Raw genomic sequence first — 20,872 nt, 5'->3', positions numbered from 1 at the left:
ACCAGCTGTTATCCATCACCTTAGTCAGCTCAGTATTGTGATATTTGCTCGATACGGACCCTGACCAGCGATGTCCATGGTGTTGTGGACATGATGAACAAATTCACATGGACTACAGAATTCCTGTGGAGAGCCCTGACCCTTGCCTGGGCAAGCTTTTATTACTTTTCTGGGAGCATTACCTCAAGAAAAGTCTTTATTCATCACTGTCAGGTAGTAATGATCAAACAATAGATAACATTCAAAGAAATATGGGGGCTTATTCTGAGTCAGGGTCAGTTAGCTAAAGGGCCATAAAACTTTGGGAAACAAACTCACTTTATGCTTGGACCCTTATCAGAAAATTGAGGACATTCTTAGCAAAGCAGGTTTCACAGGATTTTATGCATTCTTACTTAGACCTGATTGTCCCAGGGAACCCACCCTTTCCAGCACTGGGATGAATCGCCCTCTGGTATTGTTTCAGGTTTAAGTCAGGCAGTGGAAGTAAGGCAGCCAAGAGATCAGGAGACTTCCTGCAGACAGAATGAGGACTCAGGCTATGTCAAAGCCAAGGGGCAAGGGTCCATCACCCCCTTTTTCTATAACCCCCCAAGTCCTTCCCTGAGGGGCCCTTCAAGACCGTGCCTGTGTTAGGTCATCCCTCCTTTGAGGAATCTTACCTGTCATTAGCAAACCAGTCATCTGCCCAGGGCCAAGCAGAGTGAAGTAAAAGGGGGCAGAGGCAGCACTCCTACCAGGAAGATAAGCTTTGTCTCCCTAGTGGCTTATGGCCCCAAGGTCCTTTACTCAGCTTAGACATGGGGGGTTACAGCTTCTGACAGCAAGCAGGGCGGTTCCCAACATTGCTTATAAATTTTTGACAAATGCTCTCCAGGGAGAGACTTTTAGCACTAGTTAAGCACTATATCAGGTAAAATAAAGACAATTCTTTCAAGTGGGTTTCTTCCAAGAAAGCACAAAATAGATCAAATAATAACAGCTTTGTACCCTTATTATTTAGGTGTGTCTCTTATAAACAACTTAAAACTGAATTTTGTTTTACCCAAACTCAAATTTTGTCTTTTAACTGAAGCACTTATTCCCATTACATTTATCTTAATTACTGATACATTCTAATTTAGTTCTCACATCTTACTTTGCTATTTGTCCTACCTTTTCCGTGTTTTAAAATCTTTTAATTGTGAAAACAACACATAAATTTTTTAAGTACAAGATTGTAAATATGAAGTGTAACACATTAGTATAAATTTGCCGTGGCTGGTATGGCTCAGTGGATTGAGTGCCAGACTGTGAAGCAAAGGGTCACTGCTTCAGTTCCCAGTCAGGGCACATGCCTGGGTTGCAAGCCAGGTCCCCAATAGAGAGTGCACAAGAGGCAACCTCACAGTGATGTTTCTCTCCCTCTCTTTCTTCTTCCCTTCCCCTCTGTCTAAAAATAAATAAATAAATAAAATCTTTTTAAAAAATTAAACACTGATATAATCCCCAACAACCCATAAGTATCATCACTAACCACTTACCTAGTACAATTCTTTCCTGCATTTCTTTGTGGTTTTACTACTGAGTATGCATTTCTAAATACTAGGATTTACTTTGCACGTTTATGAATACTATATAAAATGAAATCACAGTGTATGTAGTCAACAATATGTAAGATTATTCTGTCATTATATATAGTTTTGGTTCATTTACCTTTCCATATAATATTACATTCAATTGCATAACAAAAGTTATTTGTTCACTCTACTGTTAATGCACGTTTGATTTGTTTTATTTAATATTTTCCCTCTAATGAATGATGATACCTTGAATATTCTTGTTCATACATCTATGCATTTATTTCTCCAGGGAATATATCTAGGAGTAAAATTGCTGAGAAATACTGCATGTGTATCTTCAACTTTAGCCATAATGAAAGTTTTAGTTCTAATGCAAAACTGTGTTCCTGGGAATTATACCAGTTTATTCTTTTACTAATAGTGTATGAGAATTCCTATTATTCCCCATCTGTATTAACACATGGAATTTTCAGTTACCAGTGGAACTTCTCTGCTCATTATGGTTTTAATTTAAATTTCTCTAATTTTTAATGAGATTGAGTATCCTTTCACATGATTGTTAATATTTTGATATCCTCTTTTGTGATATGACTATCAAATTTTTACCCAATTTTATGTGTAATTTGTCTTTTTATAATTGACGCATAGAAGTTCTGTCTACGTTCTAGATACTAGTTCTTTGTAGGTTATATCTCACTCTGTGGTTTGCCTTTTCACTTCCCTTTTGTTGTCTTTTCCCCTAGTTTTATTTTCTAGAGAAAATAATGTAATGAACCCACAGAACAATCATCAATATTTTATTCTTCTTATCTTGTGATAGATAAAGCTCTTAATTTTAAAGTTGTTAAACTATAGTTTTCTTCTTTTATTGTTAGTGTATTTGTGTTAATTTCAACACATCTTTCTCTAAGGTCATGAAATGCTATCATGTACAATCTTTTACCTGCTTTATTGGTTTGCATTTCCCATTAGGTCACTGATGCATGTGGAATTGGTCTTAGCATGTGGAGTGAGGTAGCGTCAGGTTCCATTCGCTTATGTGTGGATAGCTCAGCAGCACTGTTGTTTGCTCCCCCACCCCTCAGTTTCCCAGTGGCCTTTGGGAGGCCCTCCAGACCTCAACTTAGACCTAGTAGTTGGGGTTCCTGACCTAAGCTGATATGAAGAGTGGAGATCCCTCTCATACAACTCCATGTGGCTTATTTCCATGCCAACAAATTGCCACAAACTTAGTTATTTAGGATAAAAAAAAAATTTTCTTACAAAGTTCTGAAATTCACTGGTGGATGTCAAGATGCCAGCAGGACTGAGTCCCCTTCGGCAATGCTAGAGGACAAGCCATTTCCCTGCCTGTTCCATGTTTCAGAGCTGCATCCTCAACTTGTGGCTCATTTCTGCATCTGCAAAGCAAGAATTTAGCATCTTCAAGTCTCTCCCTGCATCCATCTTCATATCACCTTCTCTCTTATAAAGACCCAATGATTACACAGGACCCACCAGGATAATCCAGGACCATCTGTCCATCTCAAAAGCCTTAATTTAATCACATCTGCAAAGTCCCATTTGCCATACAAGGTAACCCCACAGGTCCTGGGGGTTAGAACTTGAACAGATGTTAGGAAGGGGCATTATCCAGCCTACCACATTGTCCTTTAAGAAAATGTTTTTCTGCTGTGATCATACCTTGACACTGTGTGTATCATGGAGAAATTTCCATGATATTGAAGTTTTCTGAATTTAAAAAAGTTTTCTGAGCCCTGGCTGGCGTAGCTCAGTGGATTGAGTGTGGGCTGCGAACCAAAGTGTCACAGGTTCAATTCCCAGTCAGGGTACATGCCTGGGTTGCAGGCCATGACCCCCAGCAACCGCACACTGATGTTTCTCTCTCTCTCTCTCTCTCTCTCTCTCTCTCTCTCTTTCTCCCTCCCTTACCTCTCTAAAAATAAATAAATAAAATCTTTTAAAATAAATAAATAAATAAATAAATAAATAAAAGTTTTCTGACCTCTGTCTGGGAAAAGTTCTCTAAGATTCATTCTATGGCCTTACCCACTTTGATTTCTCTAAGTTTGAAGAAAATGTGTATTCTGATTAAAGACATTGCCATTAAAAACACAATTAGACAGTATCCCTGAATTAGGAATTCCCTGATATTTAGTAAATAAAAATTTTAAATGAAGAGTTTTTCAAGTGTATTTGATGCTTGGAATTCCTCCTTGCCTTGTGGCGAGACAGACTAAAACACCACCTTATAAATGAATCTTTGGTGCATTTAAACATTTGTTTCAAAATTCTTCTTTTATCAAAACTGTGAACCCAAATGCTTATGCTCATATTGATCTTCAAATCAATAAAGATCATACAGAGTAACATAATAAAAACCGACAATTTTATACAGTATCACACATTTGGTTAATTTGTCTAGTACTCTGTGCATTTTTACTTAGGGCAAGATTCAGATTTGATCAAATTACTTTAAGTTTTTCCCTTTGAAAATACCCCCTCTCCAGTTATATAATGTCATAAGGAGGCAAAACTGAGCCTTGTGTAATTTAGGAAGAGAGACATATTTTAGTAAAAGTTCCAAAGATTTCTGTGTGTCACTCTCGTCTAAGCTTGCATGACCAAATGAGCGTCAGGGTGTTGCAACAGCTGTTTTCAATTAAACTTCATATTTCAGTAGCTACAATGCTCTGCATTTGGTGGTCAGTGGAAAGGAGCAGGCCCTACCTATTCAGTTTGTTCTGGGGGTGCCGGAGTGCCTGGGATCAAACTGTCTGTTCAGCTGAACTGGAGCAGACCAAGTTTATGCTCAGTGTCTGCTCTTGACTACCAGTCACTTCATAACCAATGTGATCAGTTATTATTGTCTGAAAGCAAAGGCCTAGCAGCCCTGGGCAAAAGCTCATTTGCAAAGTCTTTACCTGATATTATAGACTGGTTTGTGTACTGAAGTGCAACCCCCAAGGCCTCAGAATGTGATCTTATTTGGAGACAGGGTCTTTACAGAGATAATCAAGGTCAAATGAGGTCATTAGGGTGGTCCCAAGTCCAATATGAGTGGTGGCCTTATAAGAAGAGGAGACTTGGACACAGATATGTGGAGACAGGGAAGACCATGTGGAGACACAGGGAGAAGACAGCCATCCACAAGTTAAGAAGAGAGACCTGGAAGAAATTCTTCCTTCACAGAAATTGTCTCCAGGGGGAGCCACATCTGCCAACACTTTGATTTTCAACTTCTAGGCTCCAGAGCTATGAAACAGTGAGCATCTCTGTCTCAGCCTCCCAGTCTGGGAATCACACTGACTCAGACATGTGCTGAGAGACATCTGCTTCCAAAGTTGGTATCCTTAGGAACCAAGAACCTACATGTTCAAAATGAACAAGGTGCTGGCTTCCAGTGACTGGTGGGTAGTACATGCTGGTCCATGGATGAGATGAGCTGGCCCTTGGGGGCCAGTGGCCAACAGGAAGCATGGAGGAAGGCGATGCTGGGGTTTAACAACAACCGCTCCCTGCAGTGCACCCTGTTGCTGTGGAGACAAGTCTGCTGCCCTTGGGATCAGCAGAGGCTCCTTTTCAGTGAAGATAGGGTGAAGGGCCTGGTGAGGGGCTGGCATGTCAGGAAGCAGCAGGGTGGCAGGCTCCTTAAGGCACACTTGCCTCATATTTGTCCTCCATGCAGGATGTTCAGGGAGGGGTGAGAGGGACATTCTCAGGCACAGACACCATGCCTTTGAATGTCACTGGGCCAGACACCATGACATGTGAACCATTTCTCTCACCAAACCTGTCCCAGGTGGAATGTATCTAACAACCCAATTCAGGCATTTGTAAGATCACCATTAAATAAACTCAAGAACATACAGTTTTCAATTAATTGTGTAATAAAAATCACATGGTTGTTAATTTGGGGGGCAAGTGTAAAAATATATGTAACATCCAGCTCTGATTAGAAATGTGGAAAGCATACTTATAATTTAAGTGAACCTTGTCCACAGCAATAGAGCTGAAATCCTGGACTCAGCAGTAAAGGTCATTGAGTTTTTGACCTCAGATTGTCTGAGCAGCTCCACATTCCTTGTGCTGTGTGACCTCGAGGAGTGGCCATCCCTCTCTGCCTCAGTTGTCTCATCAGTGCCAGGTGAATAATTTGCTACTGCATGGGGCTAAATTAATCGTGATAATTTTTCTTCCTTCCTCAAGCTTTGTTTTTTGGCCTCTGTGCCACCTGCTCTCCCACCCTTCCTGTGCCTCCTTGGCCACCCCCACCCAGCAGCCTCTCTTTGTTCAACCTCCTTGCTGAGGCATTGGGATGCCAGGGACTCCGTCCCCACCCTCTGACCACACCCTGTGCACAGGCGAGTTCGTTGGCCTACCCAAGACTATCCATCTCACACACTTGCTGTTGCTGCCTCAGCTTCATCTCCAGCCCTGGCCTCTTCCCTCAATTCCATACTCACGAATCCAAACCTAGACTTGACATATGCCTTCAAATCTCAAATGGGATTCTTGACTCCTGTGTCCCAAATCAAACTCTTAGCTTCTGTTCTCCATGGTTCTGCTCTATCTAGGTCCTGGCCCTCATATTCTCAGGGACGCTGACCCTCCTCCCAGGTGTCTGTGCTATGGGGCCTTCTTCTCTCTGACCTCACAGCTAGTTCTTCCCATGCCAGGGGACCACCCATTTCTCTCCCTTTCACCTCCAGCATGCAGGTTAGACCCTCTCACCCGTCTCTTGCACCTCAGTGAAGGCTTTTGCCCCAGCTCACTCCAGGGTCACAGGGATGCTCTGATCCTATAAGTTGGAACCTGCTTTGCGATGTGGCCCTGTGTGACCAATCCTGAGCCGGAAGGGCTGTAAGGGGCTATGGGAGCCCAGCTGCCAGCTGAGGCCCCACCCACCTCAAATGCCAGGTTTACAAAGTTACTGTATTTTGCCGTGTATAATATGTACTTTTTTGCTCAAATTTTTGAGGGAAAAATAAGGATGCACATTATATATGAATAGTACTAATTCTGTATCTATATAAATGTTTTCAATTCTTTTATTTACATGTATGCATTAAAAGAGTAACTCTAGACAGCAATAACAATATCCATATGCAAAATAATGCCCTGGAATATGATAATTGGTTTTGTTGCTAAATATAAATAAATAAAAATTGAATTAAAAATTTAAAACAAAAGTTTTTTTCCTGAAAGTTTGGGCCAAAAACGTGAGTGTGCACTATGCTCGGCAAAATACAGTAAATGCTCCATTCTTCCCAACTTGTACAGTGGGTACAGCCATGCTTGACCCAGGCCTATGCCAGGGAGAGGTGCCCAGACAGCTTTGGGAGCAGGGACTGTAAGTACTGGTGGAAGAGAGAAGGATGATGTGGCTTTTACTTGCTCCCACTGCCAGCTTTGACTAAATCCCTGTGCCACCCTAATCCACCCTGTCTAATGGAGCCCAAGCCAGCTCAGGCCCCAAAGGACAAGCCTGCTAATCCCTGCAGCTGGGAGCTCACCATCTGGCTCCAGCATGCCCTTCACTCTCAGAGCCTCAGGAAGCCAAATCAGGGGCCTCAGACAGGACAGTAAATGTATCTTTAGACCAAGTCCCTTTCACCTTTAGCCCAAAACAATGAGATAGGGAAGTCAGGTACAAAGAACCTCGTAACAGTGTGACTCACTGCTTCAGACCCCGGAGCCCAGGAAGGCTTATAAACAACCAACTGGAAGAGCAAGTCCTTAGGGCTCCCTCAAGAGCTTTAGAAGGAGGGGGTCTGATCCATAAGGCAAGCTAGTCTGTCCTCTCCTTCCATCAGAGGTATGTGGACTGGTGGTTTCACAGCAACCTGGGTGCAAATCCTAATGCTGACGAACCCCAACCATGTGACCTTGGGCGGATCACTTAACTACTTGAAGTCTCTATTTCCTCATCTGCAAAATGGGGCTATGGTAAAAGTCTCTTCTTTGCCAAGGTCATTGTGGGTGCGTTAAGCAGAGTCCTTGCTAGTATTAAAGGTCGGCTTCCCCCTGGGCTTCCCGCCCAGCCCTGTTCTCCCTCTTCCTGTTCAGATCCACACAGCTCACTCAACCTGGGCTCCTTTCTTCTTCAACTCATGGGTTTACTGCAAGGTTTTGCAAGGAGAAAGTTGGGAAGTGCCTTAGGCAGCTGGAGCCAGGAAACTGGTGGCTAGGAAAGACCGGAAGAGAGAGAGAGAAAAGGATAAAAGAGAGAGACAAATAAAGAAAAATTGTCAGAGAGACACAGAAAGAAGAAAGAGAAGGGAGAGAGAGAAGAGTGGAGACAGAGATGGAGAGAGAAACAGATCCAGAGAGAGAAGAGCAGTGGTGTGTAAGAGACGACCCGAGAGAGTCAGGTCAGACACACATCCAAAGACAGAACAGGAGCAGACCCAGGGAGTAGGAGAGAGGGAAAGATGTGGAGCCAGTTCTGCGCATACCCCTGCTCGGGGCTGAGGCGGGTCTCTGCTCTCAGGGCAGCCTCTTAGCCCTCCCCACAATCCTTAAATCCTCTCTGGATTTGCGTCTGTCACAGTTGCTTCCTGACCCTACAGCGGCTGGCATAGGTGAGTGTGGCAACAGAGGGGCGTCTGGATGTACTCTAGGAATGGGCCCCAGGCAAAGTGGTCCAGAATAGTTGAGAAGGGGAAGGGCTGGCGCACCGGAGACAGTGGTCGGGCAGGGGACCCCAGTGATAAGGTTCAGTGGGTGTTAAGAGCGGGAGGGTGGGGGGGAGTGTCCGGATAGGCTCAGTCAACATTTATTTGCTCGCCTCTCTCTCCCTAGGCCCCGAGGCTCGCGTTTCCCTAGTTCTCCCTGCCAGGCGCTGAAAGCGTTCTCCGGTGCAGTTCTCCCCGTCCGCTCTCCTTCCGCAGCCATTGAGCCCATGGCCGGGCCGCGGAGCATCCTGGAGCCGGCATGGCTGGCGCTGCTGCCGCCATTGCTGGTGCTACTGCTGGCGCGGGCGGGCTCGGCGGGCGGGGCGAGAGCGGCGGGTTCCGTGCGCCTGGCGGGAGGCCTCACGCTGGGCGGCCTGTTCCCTGTGCACGCGCGGGGGGCGGCGGGCAGGCCGTGCGGGCCCCTGAAGAAGGAACAGGGAGTGCATCGACTGGAGGCCATGCTGTACGCGCTAGACCGTGTCAACGCTGATCCCACGCTGCTGCCCGGCGTGCGCCTGGGCGCCCGGCTGCTCGACACCTGCTCTCGGGACACGTATGCGCTGGAGCAGGCGCTGAGCTTCGTACAGGCGCTGATTCACGGCCGCGGGGATGGCGACGAGGCAGCCTTGCGCTGCCCTGGCGGGGTCCCCCCACTGGGCAGGGCGCCCCCCGAGCGCGTGGTGGCTGTCGTGGGCGCCTCGGCCAGCTCCGTTTCCATCATGGTGGCCAACGTGCTGCGCCTGTTTGCGGTGAGGGCGGCAGACCAAGTTCAGTGTCCAGCCCCTCTGTCCCGTCCCCACCCTTGAAGTGACTGAGGTCTAGTCTCCTTGCAGAAATCACTCCAATTCATAAACAGCTGCTTCAAAGAAATCCTGTGGGTCCAGCCAGATGCCAGGCTGAGCCAAGTCCACCCCGAGCCAGGTCCACCCCAGAATTGCACACAGCAATTCTGTGTGAATTGCCACAGAATTGCCACAGGTCAGCTGTGTGAATGAGGCAGCCGACCTCCTGGGCCTACGGCTGAACGGAACGAGCAGAGTGCACTGGACTTTAGACCCCACTGGCTGCTTATTCCGGTGTCCTAGTCTGGGGCACACCCTGCACAACTGTGCGTGGAGGTCCTGACCCTGGACCCTGTGGAGAACTCTGGGTGACCAGGAGCAAGTTTCTCCTGGCATCAAGGCCCTCCTTCCGGTGGAGCAACTGGGACAAGTTCCTGGCTTCTCTGGGAGTGAGTGGGCCTGCAAGGACTTGCACCTACCTCCTCCTCTTTTTTGATCATCATTCAAATTCAATTTCAAATGCCTGTCTCTAAAGTTCTCTTAAGGGATAGCAGTGGGGTCTCCTTTCTAGAATCCTCGTCTGCAGCACCCTGCCCTGTCCTAGAGGCTCAGACAGGCCCACAGAGCCCTTGTCCCTTGGGAACTGTCTTCTGAGGGAGGCAGCATCTCCATTGCAATCTGAGGGCCAGTGATTTGGGGAGATGTCTGAATCAGGGATTAGGGGGTCTTTGGCGTTAGAGCTGGGAGTTTCTGTCCATTCACTGGAGTATTGCTAACCCTTCCTGTCTGAGAAGAGAGGAAGGCTTTGCTTCCAACAGGGTCTGGCCCAGCAAGGGACTTCTGTGTCGAGTTTCTCTGAATATCCCAGGAGTGTACTCTGTATAGACTCCATGGCACTAGATGGGACTTTCCTCTAGGCCCTTTTCTGTCATCTGCAGCCACTTAATCCCTCCCACCCCAGCTTCTGCTGGATGACCGCTTTGGTGCAGAGCATACAGAAGCACCTTCTACTTGGCACAGAGAGAGGTTGTGTGGCTGCCCAGTGTGTGTGTGTGGATGCAGGGGATGGCAGGGAGTTGTCTCACCAGCCTATGTCTAGTCACATTTGTGGGCTTTATCATCTTCCCTGCCTGGAGCTCCAGTTTCTGTCTTTCTCCGTCTGGGTTGAGTGCAGCATCTCAAACTCCAGGGCCTTCAGGGTCCACATGGGGACTGTAACTGAATGAGCAGGACCCTGTGAGCTCCGGGCCCACTGCTGCCAGCCCAGCCAGGACTGAGGTGGTGCTGCACCCTGAGATTTTAGACACTGGCTACGAATTTAAACATTAAAAAAAATGAAGACTAGTGCACAAAGCACAATCATGGGCCCCATTTGGCTCCCTGGGGGCTGCTTTGCAATTCCTGGTCCAGTAGCAAAGATAAGAGTTTCTGAGTTCACTTCTCAACCACATCCTGTGCTCCCAGTCATTTTAAACCACTTTTCCTAAGGACAGTCAACCTGGAAGGCTTTTCTGAAAATTAAACCAAACAATTGAGAGTGCCCAGAACAACCACGGTGTCACTAGTTTGTGCTGCAGCAAGCAGGCCCTTCTCTGCCTCATTTTCTCTGATTTCCCCTCTTTGTCTTTCTTGTTTTTCCCTTTATCTCTTCCTCCTTCCTTCCTTCTTCCCTCACTCCTTCCCTCTTCCTCCTGCTCTGTCTTCCTCTTTCCATAGGTTTTCACCCTCTGCATTTTCTTTCTGTCCTGCTTCAAACAACCCTGTCCTCCCTAGACCAACTCAGCTCCATCCTTCCAAAACCTTCCCTCTCTCTGAGCTTCACCCAGCTCACACTTGATATTTCCCTTGTGACTATGTCTTTCTTGAAAATGGTTCTGATGCGCCCCTCCATCTGCTAGCTTCCCTCCCCTCAGCTCCTCGCTTCTGCCACCACCCTGCCCATTCCCTCTGGTGCAGCCCACCTTCTCCAGGGTAGCTCAGCTGTCAATCCCTGCTGCAGTTGCCCTCTTGCACACAGACAAACCCAGGTCCAAACAGACCCCTCCCTATAGGCTAGACACAGCCTTGAATCACATGCCCCTCCCCTGCTCCCCTGTCTGATCTGCCCCTCCTGGGGCTGCCCCCACCCACACAGACTGCCTCTTTGTATGAGATAAGAAAGGGTCTCCTCAGAAGCTGGCAAAGATGTCCCTCTCCAGGGCAGACAAAGCCTAGATCTAGAGGCTGGACTGGCGGCAGGCTGATGTGCACTCCCACTGCTCCTCTGCTCTGACACACCCTGCACAACTGGATGTGGGGCTCTTCCCTAGACCTCATATGTCCCCTACTCATCAGACCCTGTAACAAGGAGCAGGTCTCTCCCCACACCACTGGCCACTCCCACTGGTGCTCAGGTCCCCACCCCAAACCCTTTGTGACCCCACCTGCATCCTGGGCACTCATTACCTTCCCTTCTGGGGTCACTAACCCTATCCACAGTTCAGGTATCCTTTCTCCTTCTAGATCCCCCAGATCAGCTATGCCTCCACAGCCCCTGAGCTCAGCGACTCCACACGCTACGACTTCTTCTCCCGCGTGGTGCCCCCTGATTCTTACCAGGCTCAGGCCATGGTGGACATTGTACGGGCATTGGGATGGAACTACGTGTCCACGCTGGCCTCTGAGGGCAACTATGGCGAGAGCGGGGTTGAGGCCTTTGTACAGATCTCCCGAGAGGCTGGTGAGCTGGGCAGGAGGGTTGGAAGCACCAAAGAGCCCACACAGGGGGCCAGGGGCCAGGGGCCATGAGAAGGGGGCACTGGTCTGTGGTGGGGAACCTGGATGGTGTCTTCTGTGGGTAGAAGCCCCTTTCCTTTGGAGCTCCCACCTCAGTCCTGCCTCATGGCCTGGCAGGAAGGGCCCAGGCCCCTGAGGATCACACTACAGTCACACACAGTGGCAACTCGGTGGGTGGGTGGGATGGACGAGAGCTGACTTTGGCATCCTGGACACCCAGGGGGGGTCTGTATAGCACAGTCCATCAAGATTCCCAGAGAACCAAAGCCAGGAGAATTCAACAAGGTGATCAGGCGACTCATGGAGACGCCAAACGCCCGGGGCATCATCATCTTTGCCAGCGAAGATGACATCAGGTGCGACATCCTCCCTACTTCCCCTCCCTGCACACTGCCCCTGCTGCCATCTCTGCCTGCTGCCCCAGAAATGAGCTAGGGCTGGTCTGGGAGGAGGAGCTCCAAGTCCAGCCAGGGGAACACACAAGAATACATGATCGTTTTTATAATTCACAGTGAAGGAGACCTGTGGGCAGATCTAAGTGCAGAAAATGAGCATCAGGGAAGGAACCCTGGGGGCAGAGGCAGCAGGAGGCTCTGCAAGAGGAGGGAGGCCCTCCTTCCAGACAGTGTGAAGTGGGTTACAGTGCACAGAACAAGAGGGAAAGCCTGGGCCAGAGCCTGGCTGGACTCCTGACCATCCGAGAAGACCAGGACAAAGGTCCTAAACACCCCACACCCCATTTTTCATGATAAATGGGAGTCTGATGACTGATGTGGAATGGGGTGAGTGGAGAGAGGTCTATTGGAGGAAGATCTCAGGCCTTTACTGAGCCCATTCCTACTCCCACCAGGAGGGTCCTAGAGGCTGCACACCAGGCCAACCTGACGAGCCACTTCCTGTGGGTCGGCTCAGACAGCTGGGGAGCCAAGGCCTCCCCCATCCTGGACCTGGAGGACGTGGCTGTAGGGGCCATCACCATCCTGCCCAAAAGAGCCTCCATTGACGGTGAGTGCAGGGGTGCCCTCCTATACCTCATCCCCCCACCCCATCCTTCCGCACTGTTCCTCTTGGGGCACTCATTTCCCCCATTGGTAAAAGCACACTGTGGTCCAGATCCCTGCTAAGAGTTCTAGGTTCTCTGGTCCTGAGGTTCAGTCAACACATCCCTCCAAGCAGTGCTCTAATGAGCTGGCAAACAAGGGAGAACACACCCACTGTACAGGGGGAGAATTGTTAGTGTGTGTTTTTTTGGTTTGTTTTATTTTTTAATTCAACGCGCATATTTCTCATCCTGGCAAGAGCACTGTGATTTCAGGTGAGAGTGGGAGGGAGAGAAACCGAGGACATGGGACACACCGTGCAGTTGCTCCAAGTAATGAGGGCTCCCCTCCTCTTACCCCTCCCACCATCCCACCTGTGACTGTCTGAAAGAATCCAGCAGGGTGTTCACTTTACAACAACTTGATGGGGGACTTCAGGGCTACCTGTAAAGCTGGGCCCAAGGCTCAGCCATTATGAGGGAGGCGATGGTGTACAAGAGCAAGATGCTGGCAAGCAGCATGTAGCTGACTCCACAGCTGAGGTATGCACGATGGGCGTGTTGCTATGCAGCAGGAAGGTGGCCAGGCTGGTGGCTGTGGTGGTGATGCCTAGCTCCGCCAGGAGGAGGAGCAGCTGAGCCTGACACTCACCCTCATACTCTTTTTTTCCCCTTAGAATGAATTCAGTCGCAAGTGGCAAACTGGACTGAAAGTAGTTTTAGCAATAAAAGCATTTTGTCACAAGACTTCAGGTGTGAGGCAGTGAGTCAGTGATGGTCTCAAAGCCCTGAGCTCTGTCCCCCTTTATGTTTCACCACCCTCAGTGGCTGTTATGTGTCTCCATGCTTGTGGCAGCCTATTTACAACATGGCTGCTGAAGCTCCACCCATTACATATTGGCAGCAGTATCCTAACTGGGAAAGAAGGTGCACATAAAAGTCTTTCATGCAGTGAGGCTCCCAGTTTGCATCAGGATGCAAATTCTACCCTAGAAGCCCCAGAGGTCTTTGAACTTATGGGCCAGAAGTTGGTCACATGGGCATTCCCAGCTGCAAAGTGAACAAGTGGTGAAGGGGACACAGGAGAACTGTGGCTGGCTTGGATGGTTGCCACCCTTCTGCCCCTCCTGTCAGGGTTTGACCAGTACTTCATGACACGCTCCCTGGAGAACAACCGCCGGAACATCTGGTTTGCAGAGTTCTGGGAAGAGAATTTTAACTGCAAACTGACCAGCTCAGGTGCTCAGTCAGATGACTCCACCCGCAAATGCACAGGTGAGAGCTGCCCAGGGAGGCAAGAGAGGCGAGGGAGAAGGTGGGAGGCCAGGTTGGGCATGGGGGGCCAGGCACACTTCCTCTGGGCATCCCTAGGACAGGTGAAGAACGCATCGGCCGGGACTCTGGCTACGAGCAGGAGGGGAAGGTGCAGTTTGTGATTGACGCGGTGTACGCCATTGCCCACGCCCTGCACAGTATGCATCAAGCACTCTGTCCTGGGCACACAGGCCTGTGCCCGGCGATGGAACCCACAGACGGGCGGACACTGCTGCAGTATATTCGGGCAGTCCGCTTCAATGGTGAGTGGTGCCAGAGCTCCTGTGTGAGTCCCTTGAAATGGATTTCTCAGTGAGACCTGGAATGAGTCAGGATCAAAGGGATGGAGAGGCAGCATGGTACAGAGAGCACCTGGGCCTGAGAGCTGGGGACTTGAGCCAAGTTCTAGGGACCACTTTTTAACGTTCCTCCTTCCTCAGGGTCCCCACCTCCTGCCCCAACTTGAAAAATGCAGGTGTTGGATAAGTTCTCTGTGACTCCTTCTGCCTGGAACCCTCAGCAGGTCACACACAATTCTCACCCCCAGTGTGCAAAGCTCAGAGGCTTCCAGTCTCTCAGAGCAGTGCAGACAGTGAAGAGGCACTGCCTGTGAAGTGGGCATGCTGCCAGCCCAGCTGGGCCCCGCACTGCCTGAGCACAAGATGCAAGTCTGATGCAGAGGGCCTGGCACATGGTCAGTGCTTCTGAAAAGACCCAGATGGACATGGCTGTGCTCATGGCTTGTGGGGAGAGATACACCTCAAGTACAATTGCTATCCTTTAGAAAATTAAAACTTTATTCTTCCACTAAATATTGAGCACCTTTTCTCTACCAAGCTCTCTGCTAAACAGCACAATTGCATTTCACTCCAGACCAGCTCCATAAGCTGGAAGAAAAAGCTTCTAAAAGAAATAAAGCGGATTGTTCAAATTAGTACAAATTTCATGCCAACACTCAGACTTTTGGACAAGTCTGAGCTCATCCTTTCACCTGGATGGTTAAGCTTTCTTTTTTCAATTGTGCAAACATACACAAATCATAATACAGTATATTCACCATCTTAACTACTTTTAAGTGTGCAGTTTAGTTGTGTACATTCTTGTGCAACTAGTCTCCAGGATGCTCTTTATTCATGTTGTGAATATGCTGTGAAGAACATGGGTGTACAAGTATCACTTTGACTTCCTGCATTCTGTTCCTTTGAGTTTATACATGGAAGTGGAATTGTTGGATCATGTTGTAATTCTTTTTAGTGTTTTGAGAACACCATACTGTTTTCCACAGTGACTGCAGTTTTATGTTCCTACAAGCAGAGCATAGGGTTTCAGTTTCTCTGCATCCTGGCTGATCCTTGGCACTTCCTGCTGTTTGAACAGTGGCTGTCCTCATGGGCAGGAGTGGTCTCTCAGTGTGGTTTTGACTGGCATTTCCCTGATGATTCTGAGCATCTTTGAGTGTGCTTGGTGATCTCTTCCTTTATCCTGGCCGGGCCTTGGACCTCTCCAGGAGTCCTCCTGGGACGGGCTGGAGAACAGGGTGAGGATGCCAGTCTCTCCTTCCAGGCAGCGCGGGTACCCCGGTCATGTTCAATGAGAACGGGGATGCTCCGGGGAGATACGACATCTTCCAGTACCAAGCGGCCAACGGCAGCGGCGGCTACCAGGCGGTGGGCCAGTGGGCGGAGACGCTCCAGTTGGATGTGAGTGGCGTGTGTTGAGCTCCAGGGGCGGGAGGCGCCCCGCCAGACATGGCGGGCTCTCAACCCCTGTGTCCGGGTTGCAGGTGGATGCCTTGCAGTGGGCGGGAGACCCCCGGGAGGTGCCGCCATCCCAGTGCAGCCAGCCCTGCCGGCCAGGCGAGCGGAAGAAGATGGTGAAGGGCGTGCCCTGCTGCTGGCACTGCGAGGCCTGCGACGGGTACCTCTTCCAGGCCGATGAGTTCACGTGCGAGGCCTGCCCGGGTCACATGCGGCCCACCCGCAACCGCACGGGCTGCCGTCCGACGCCCGTGGTGCGCCTCACCTGGGCCTCACCCTGGGCCGCACCGCCGCTGCTCCTGGCGGCGCTGGGCATTGTGGCCACTTCCGCCGTCGTGGCCACCTTCATTAGACACAACGACACGCCCATTGTGCGCGCCTCGGGCCGCGAGCTTAGCTATGTGTTGCTCACTGGTATCTTCCTGGTCTACGCCATCACCTTCCTCATGGTGGCTGAGCCTGGGGCCACCGTCTGTGCTGCCCGGAGGCTCCTCCTCGGCCTGGGGACCACCCTCAGCTACTCCGCCCTGTTTACCAAGACCAATCGCATCTACCGCATCTTCGAGCAGGGGAAGCGCTCGGTCACGCCCCCGCCCTTCATCAGTCCCACCTCGCAGCTTGTCATCACCTTCAGCCTCACCTCCGTGCAGGTGAGTCCCCAGGCTCCCAAGGTGCTGGGGCAGGGGGACCCTGACCTCCACTCAACCACTCTTCTATTCTGGAAATACACAGTATATGCAGCCTCAGGAGATAGGGCCCTAGCGATCTCCTGGAAGGAAGACTCCGGGAAGAGCAGCCAGCCATTCCTCCACTTCTCCTGGAAGAGAAATGGGTCAGAAGGTGGGAGCGGCAACATTGGAATTAGTGTCATAAACTGAGCAATGCTCTTCCACAACTTGGTTCCCATATAAACATAGAGCAGAGAGATGTCTGATGAATTTTCCAAAGCAAAGAATCTGTTTCCAGGGAGGGAATTATTGTGGTCCAGGCCTGGGGAGAGGATTGGGCCCTGATGACGTGGCCATGATGTGGCCATGGCATGGCACATCCTGTTTATGAATGGCCAGATTTCGCCATGTGTGTGCAGCAAAAGCAGAGTGCCTGGGGTATTCATCTAAGACAGCAGTACCACAGTTTTGGACATGAGTCCGTGGTCTGGGAAGCCCTGGGTATTTTCTGGGCAAAGATGCTAAGAGAAAGGTGTGTGACATTGTAGAGCTAGCCCAGTTCGCAGGGCCAGTGGACAGCATGCTTTCCACTCTAAGTGAGCCCTCCTGCCCACCCAGTCGTGCATGGACCACGTTCAGGCCTCCATGCATGTCATTCACAGCTAGAAGATGCTTCCTGAACATGCAGGGCGTGTGCTTCCTCTATCACTGCCAAAATCTCAGTGCCCAGCTCATCCGGAAAAGGCATCTCACGCCTCCCTGCCCGAAACCCCCACACGCACCTCACCCCAGCACCCCAGAGAGATGCTTAGACTATATTCAGTGCCCTTCCAGCTCACCTAGGGACTCCCCACACTATGCCCTCATTTCCAGAAACCTCGGACCATTTCTAAGAGGCACACTTGAAACTTCACTAGGTTATTTACCAAAATGATGGGTGTACAATGTTCCCCCACTGTTGTTTCAATTAGCCTCGCCTTCATGGCTGGTGCAGCCAACTGTGGCAACAGTATTTTCTGTGCCTGCCTGCTCCTACACTTTGATCATTTCCTGTTAGTTATATGTGTTGGATCCTAGTTCTTTATCAACTACAGGTGTTTCAAAATCACTGTGGTACATTTTGGTTGCTGCTCCTGCACATCATAGGCCTTGAGTTTTAGTTGTCGATGGGAAACTTTGTTCCCCCATCTGAAGCCTCGCTCTAAGAAGTCCTCCATGCTGCCTTCCCAGACAGTGGGCAGCATGACATTTTATTAGTTCCTTGTTCATGAAGTTGCTGACTTTGGGAGAATCACAAAAAGGTGTTCCTTCTGGTCATACACATTATTATAAAGTGCCCCTTCCTCTAGATCTCACAGGGCTGCTCCAGGTGCACAGCCCCACCTGCCCCCTCAGACCCTTCCCCCAAATCTGGTGCACTCCTACAGGTAATGACCTGCATGGACGGATGGCAGCCCTTCCAGGGCCCTGACTTCATACAGGTGTTTTCTTTCCTGCTTCCAGCTTCCCTTGGCTCAAGGTCATGTCCCCATCACTGAGAGAATTCAAACTCCATCTCCTCACTGTTAGGACCTGTTTTCCTCTGATGACCTCCCACTGCCCAGCATCCCCTCCTCACCCTCTCACAAGAGGCTCCCTGAGGCTGCACAGTGCATTCACATGTGGTTTCATCCAGTCCCGTGTGATAGTTCTCTGGATCTGGAGAAGGAGTGGGGTCCTCGGGAACTAGGTTTGCCTCACTGCTCGCTGGAAACAAGCCAGTGTTTCAGGTTCACAGAGTGAAGGTGAGGCTGTCTCACTGGTGGCTGTGAGGACAGACCATCTCTGCTGGGCCTGGCCCTTGATCAGTGGTTCAGGCACCACTCCCCTGCACACTGGCATCATGTTCTTGCAATAGATTATGAGGATTCCTGTTCTGTAGATGGAGAAGATGTATTTAGGGTCACAACTCTGATTCTGCCTTCAGTCACAGCACCTGACAGGCTCAGTAAACACCATTGGTAATGAGTGGAATACAGGAAAGAGACATCTAGGGGCCCCTCCCCAGCCAGTCCTGATGCTGCCAGCATATACCTCCACTGCAGCCATACCTCTGCAGTGGACTGTGTCGCAGGCTTTCCCCTGGGTACACCCTCCTGCAAGGCCCTCTCTTCTCCAGGGCAGCTCTCTCGGACCTAAGCATCCCACCCAGTAGCTCAGGGGCCTCCAGGGGACCCTAACTTGCCAGAGACCTCAGTTGGTGGGCAGTCTGAGTATGTCCCTGACATGACATTGTCTCCTGTAGATGGTGGGAGTGATTGCATGGCTGGGGGCCCAGCCCCCACATAGCGTGATTGACTATGAGGAGCAGCGGACGGTGGACCCAGAACAAGCCAGAGGGGTGCTCAAGTGTGACATGTCGGATCTGTCTCTCATTGGCTGCCTGGGCTACAGCCTCCTGCTCATGGTCACTTGCACAGTGTATGCTATCAAGGCCCGTGGTGTGCCTGAGACCTTCAATGAGGCCAAGCCCATTGGCTTCACCATGTACACCACCTGCATCATCTGGCTAGCTTTTGTGCCTATCTTCTTTGGCACTGCCCAGTCAGCTGAAAAGGTAATTTTGTTCTCCCCTTGGTTTTGCTTCTTCATTTGTTTCCTGCCTGTCCATGGAAGGGTAGGGCTCAATTGTCCCAAGAGCTGGGCCATACACATGAATGATTGCCTGGTTGCTTGATGCATTCATGTACTTAAATACACATTCACTTGTTTGTCTTTCCCGTTGCCCTCTGTTTATTCATTCATTCATCCATGCTTCTAATCATTGATCAACTTTTCATTCAATTACTTCTTCATATACTTTCTACCTGCTGATCCTTGCATCTATTGGCCCACTTGCTTGATCATTATTCACTCATCTATTCATGTGTATAGTAGAACATTTGTTTACTCATACATGCGTTTGTCCACTCACTCCTTTATTCAGTCTCAGTTTGTTCATTGATTTGTGCATGTGAAAACATGTCCATTCATTCATGAACATCCTCTAGCCCTTTTAGGCATATGGACCATTTCCACAGGTGTCACTCTTTGTGAATGGAACCCTCTTCCCTCAGCCACTGGTCCACCAGAGACATAACACTCACCCTCCTTCCCACCTACACCAGAGCTGCCCATGACTAGCATTTCTTCATGCCACAGGGCCTTGGCTTATGTAGTTGTCCTTTTCTAAGTGCTCATCCCAGGCTGTGTAAGGGTGGGGGTGGAAAGAACAGAGCTCAATCCCACCTGGTCCCTTTTCTGTGGCTCAGATCTACATCCAAACCACCACACTGACTGTGTCCTTGAGCCTGAGCGCATCAGTGTCCCTCGGCATGCTCTATGTACCCAAAACTTACGTCATCTTGTTCCACCCGGAGCAGAATGTGCAAAAGCGGAAGCGGAGCCTCAAAGCTACCTCCACAATGGTAGCCCCACCCAAGGGTGAGGACACAGAGGCCCCCAAGTAGTGAGGGGGTGAAGAGGATGGTCACTCCCTCTCTCTCCTTTTCTTTCCCTTGCATGACAGTGGGAACTGGGAAGAGTGACTCAGAGGAGACCTCCCAGGAGGCCACGTCCAGCAGGGTGCAGCTGGCTCTGGGAAGACTTAGACCATGTGCCAATTTTATCCCTGCTTTTCTGTGCATGTTGGCTGGTACCCTATTTCCTCACTGCAGGCTAGACTTCTCCTAATGGTGGGGAATGGCCACACAGAGGCTTCTACTTCTGGACGGGACTTAACTTATGCCCTATGGTTTGAAGCTGAGATGCTGCAGTGTGAGTGAGATTTTCATCCCTTGATCAGCAGCCACCAGAACTTAGGCACTGGGCCATGTGTGAGACTGTGTGGACCCCTGACTGACATGTGGGCTGGAGTTGGGGAGCAGCAGTTTCCACAAGAGCAAATCCTGGGTCTGTCTGCTAGACTGAGCCACTTGAGCATGGCACAGAGGGATAAACCTTGGATGAGGGCCCTATGAGAGAAGACGGGTCTGCCGGGGACAGGAGAGAGCAGAGGGACCAGGTGCCGCACCACCCCCCCCATGAAATTACTTGTGTAAGAGCATCTTCCTTGGAATCTTGTCCCCTGGGACCTGAGGGTGTCACACTCAGATTACAGCTTTTTTTCATTTCCTATCTGTACTTCCTTAACCCTAAGAAAGTCAGATGCACTAGTGTGGTGTGAGTGGTGTGAGAATAAATGAACAAGGGCACATCTGTCCTCCTCTGATGCCTGTCAGAGCTTGTGCCGGGAGTTCCAGGGTGGGACCAGTTATAGG

At 49.9% G+C, this 20,872-nt stretch overlaps 1 protein-coding gene across 1 annotated transcript; it reads left to right on the top strand.

Annotated features, from left to right (window-relative positions):
• Positions 1–8,092: 8,092 nt before the first annotated feature.
• GRM6 (glutamate metabotropic receptor 6) lies at positions 8,093–20,565 on the top strand. Its single transcript, XM_045850636.1, has 11 exons — positions 8,093–8,146; positions 8,367–8,988; positions 11,524–11,740; positions 12,017–12,152; positions 12,647–12,801; positions 13,970–14,110; positions 14,212–14,412; positions 15,713–15,849; positions 15,933–16,556; positions 18,859–19,170; positions 19,865–20,565. Exons 2-11 carry the CDS (start codon positions 8,467–8,469, stop codon positions 20,060–20,062), a joined length of 2,643 nt encoding a protein of 880 aa, XP_045706592.1. The 5' UTR covers positions 8,093–8,146; positions 8,367–8,466; the 3' UTR covers positions 20,063–20,565.
• The last annotated feature ends 307 nt before the right edge of the window (positions 20,566–20,872 follow it).

This window comes from Phyllostomus hastatus, unplaced genomic scaffold, assembly GCF_019186645.2.
Source record: "Phyllostomus hastatus isolate PE091 unplaced genomic scaffold, TTU_PhHast_1.1 phas_contig_81, whole genome shotgun sequence".
Classification (NCBI taxonomy): Eukaryota; Metazoa; Chordata; class Mammalia; order Chiroptera; family Phyllostomidae; genus Phyllostomus; species Phyllostomus hastatus.
Note: the sequence above shows the minus strand (reverse complement) of the source record. Positions and strands in the feature narration are given on the sequence as shown.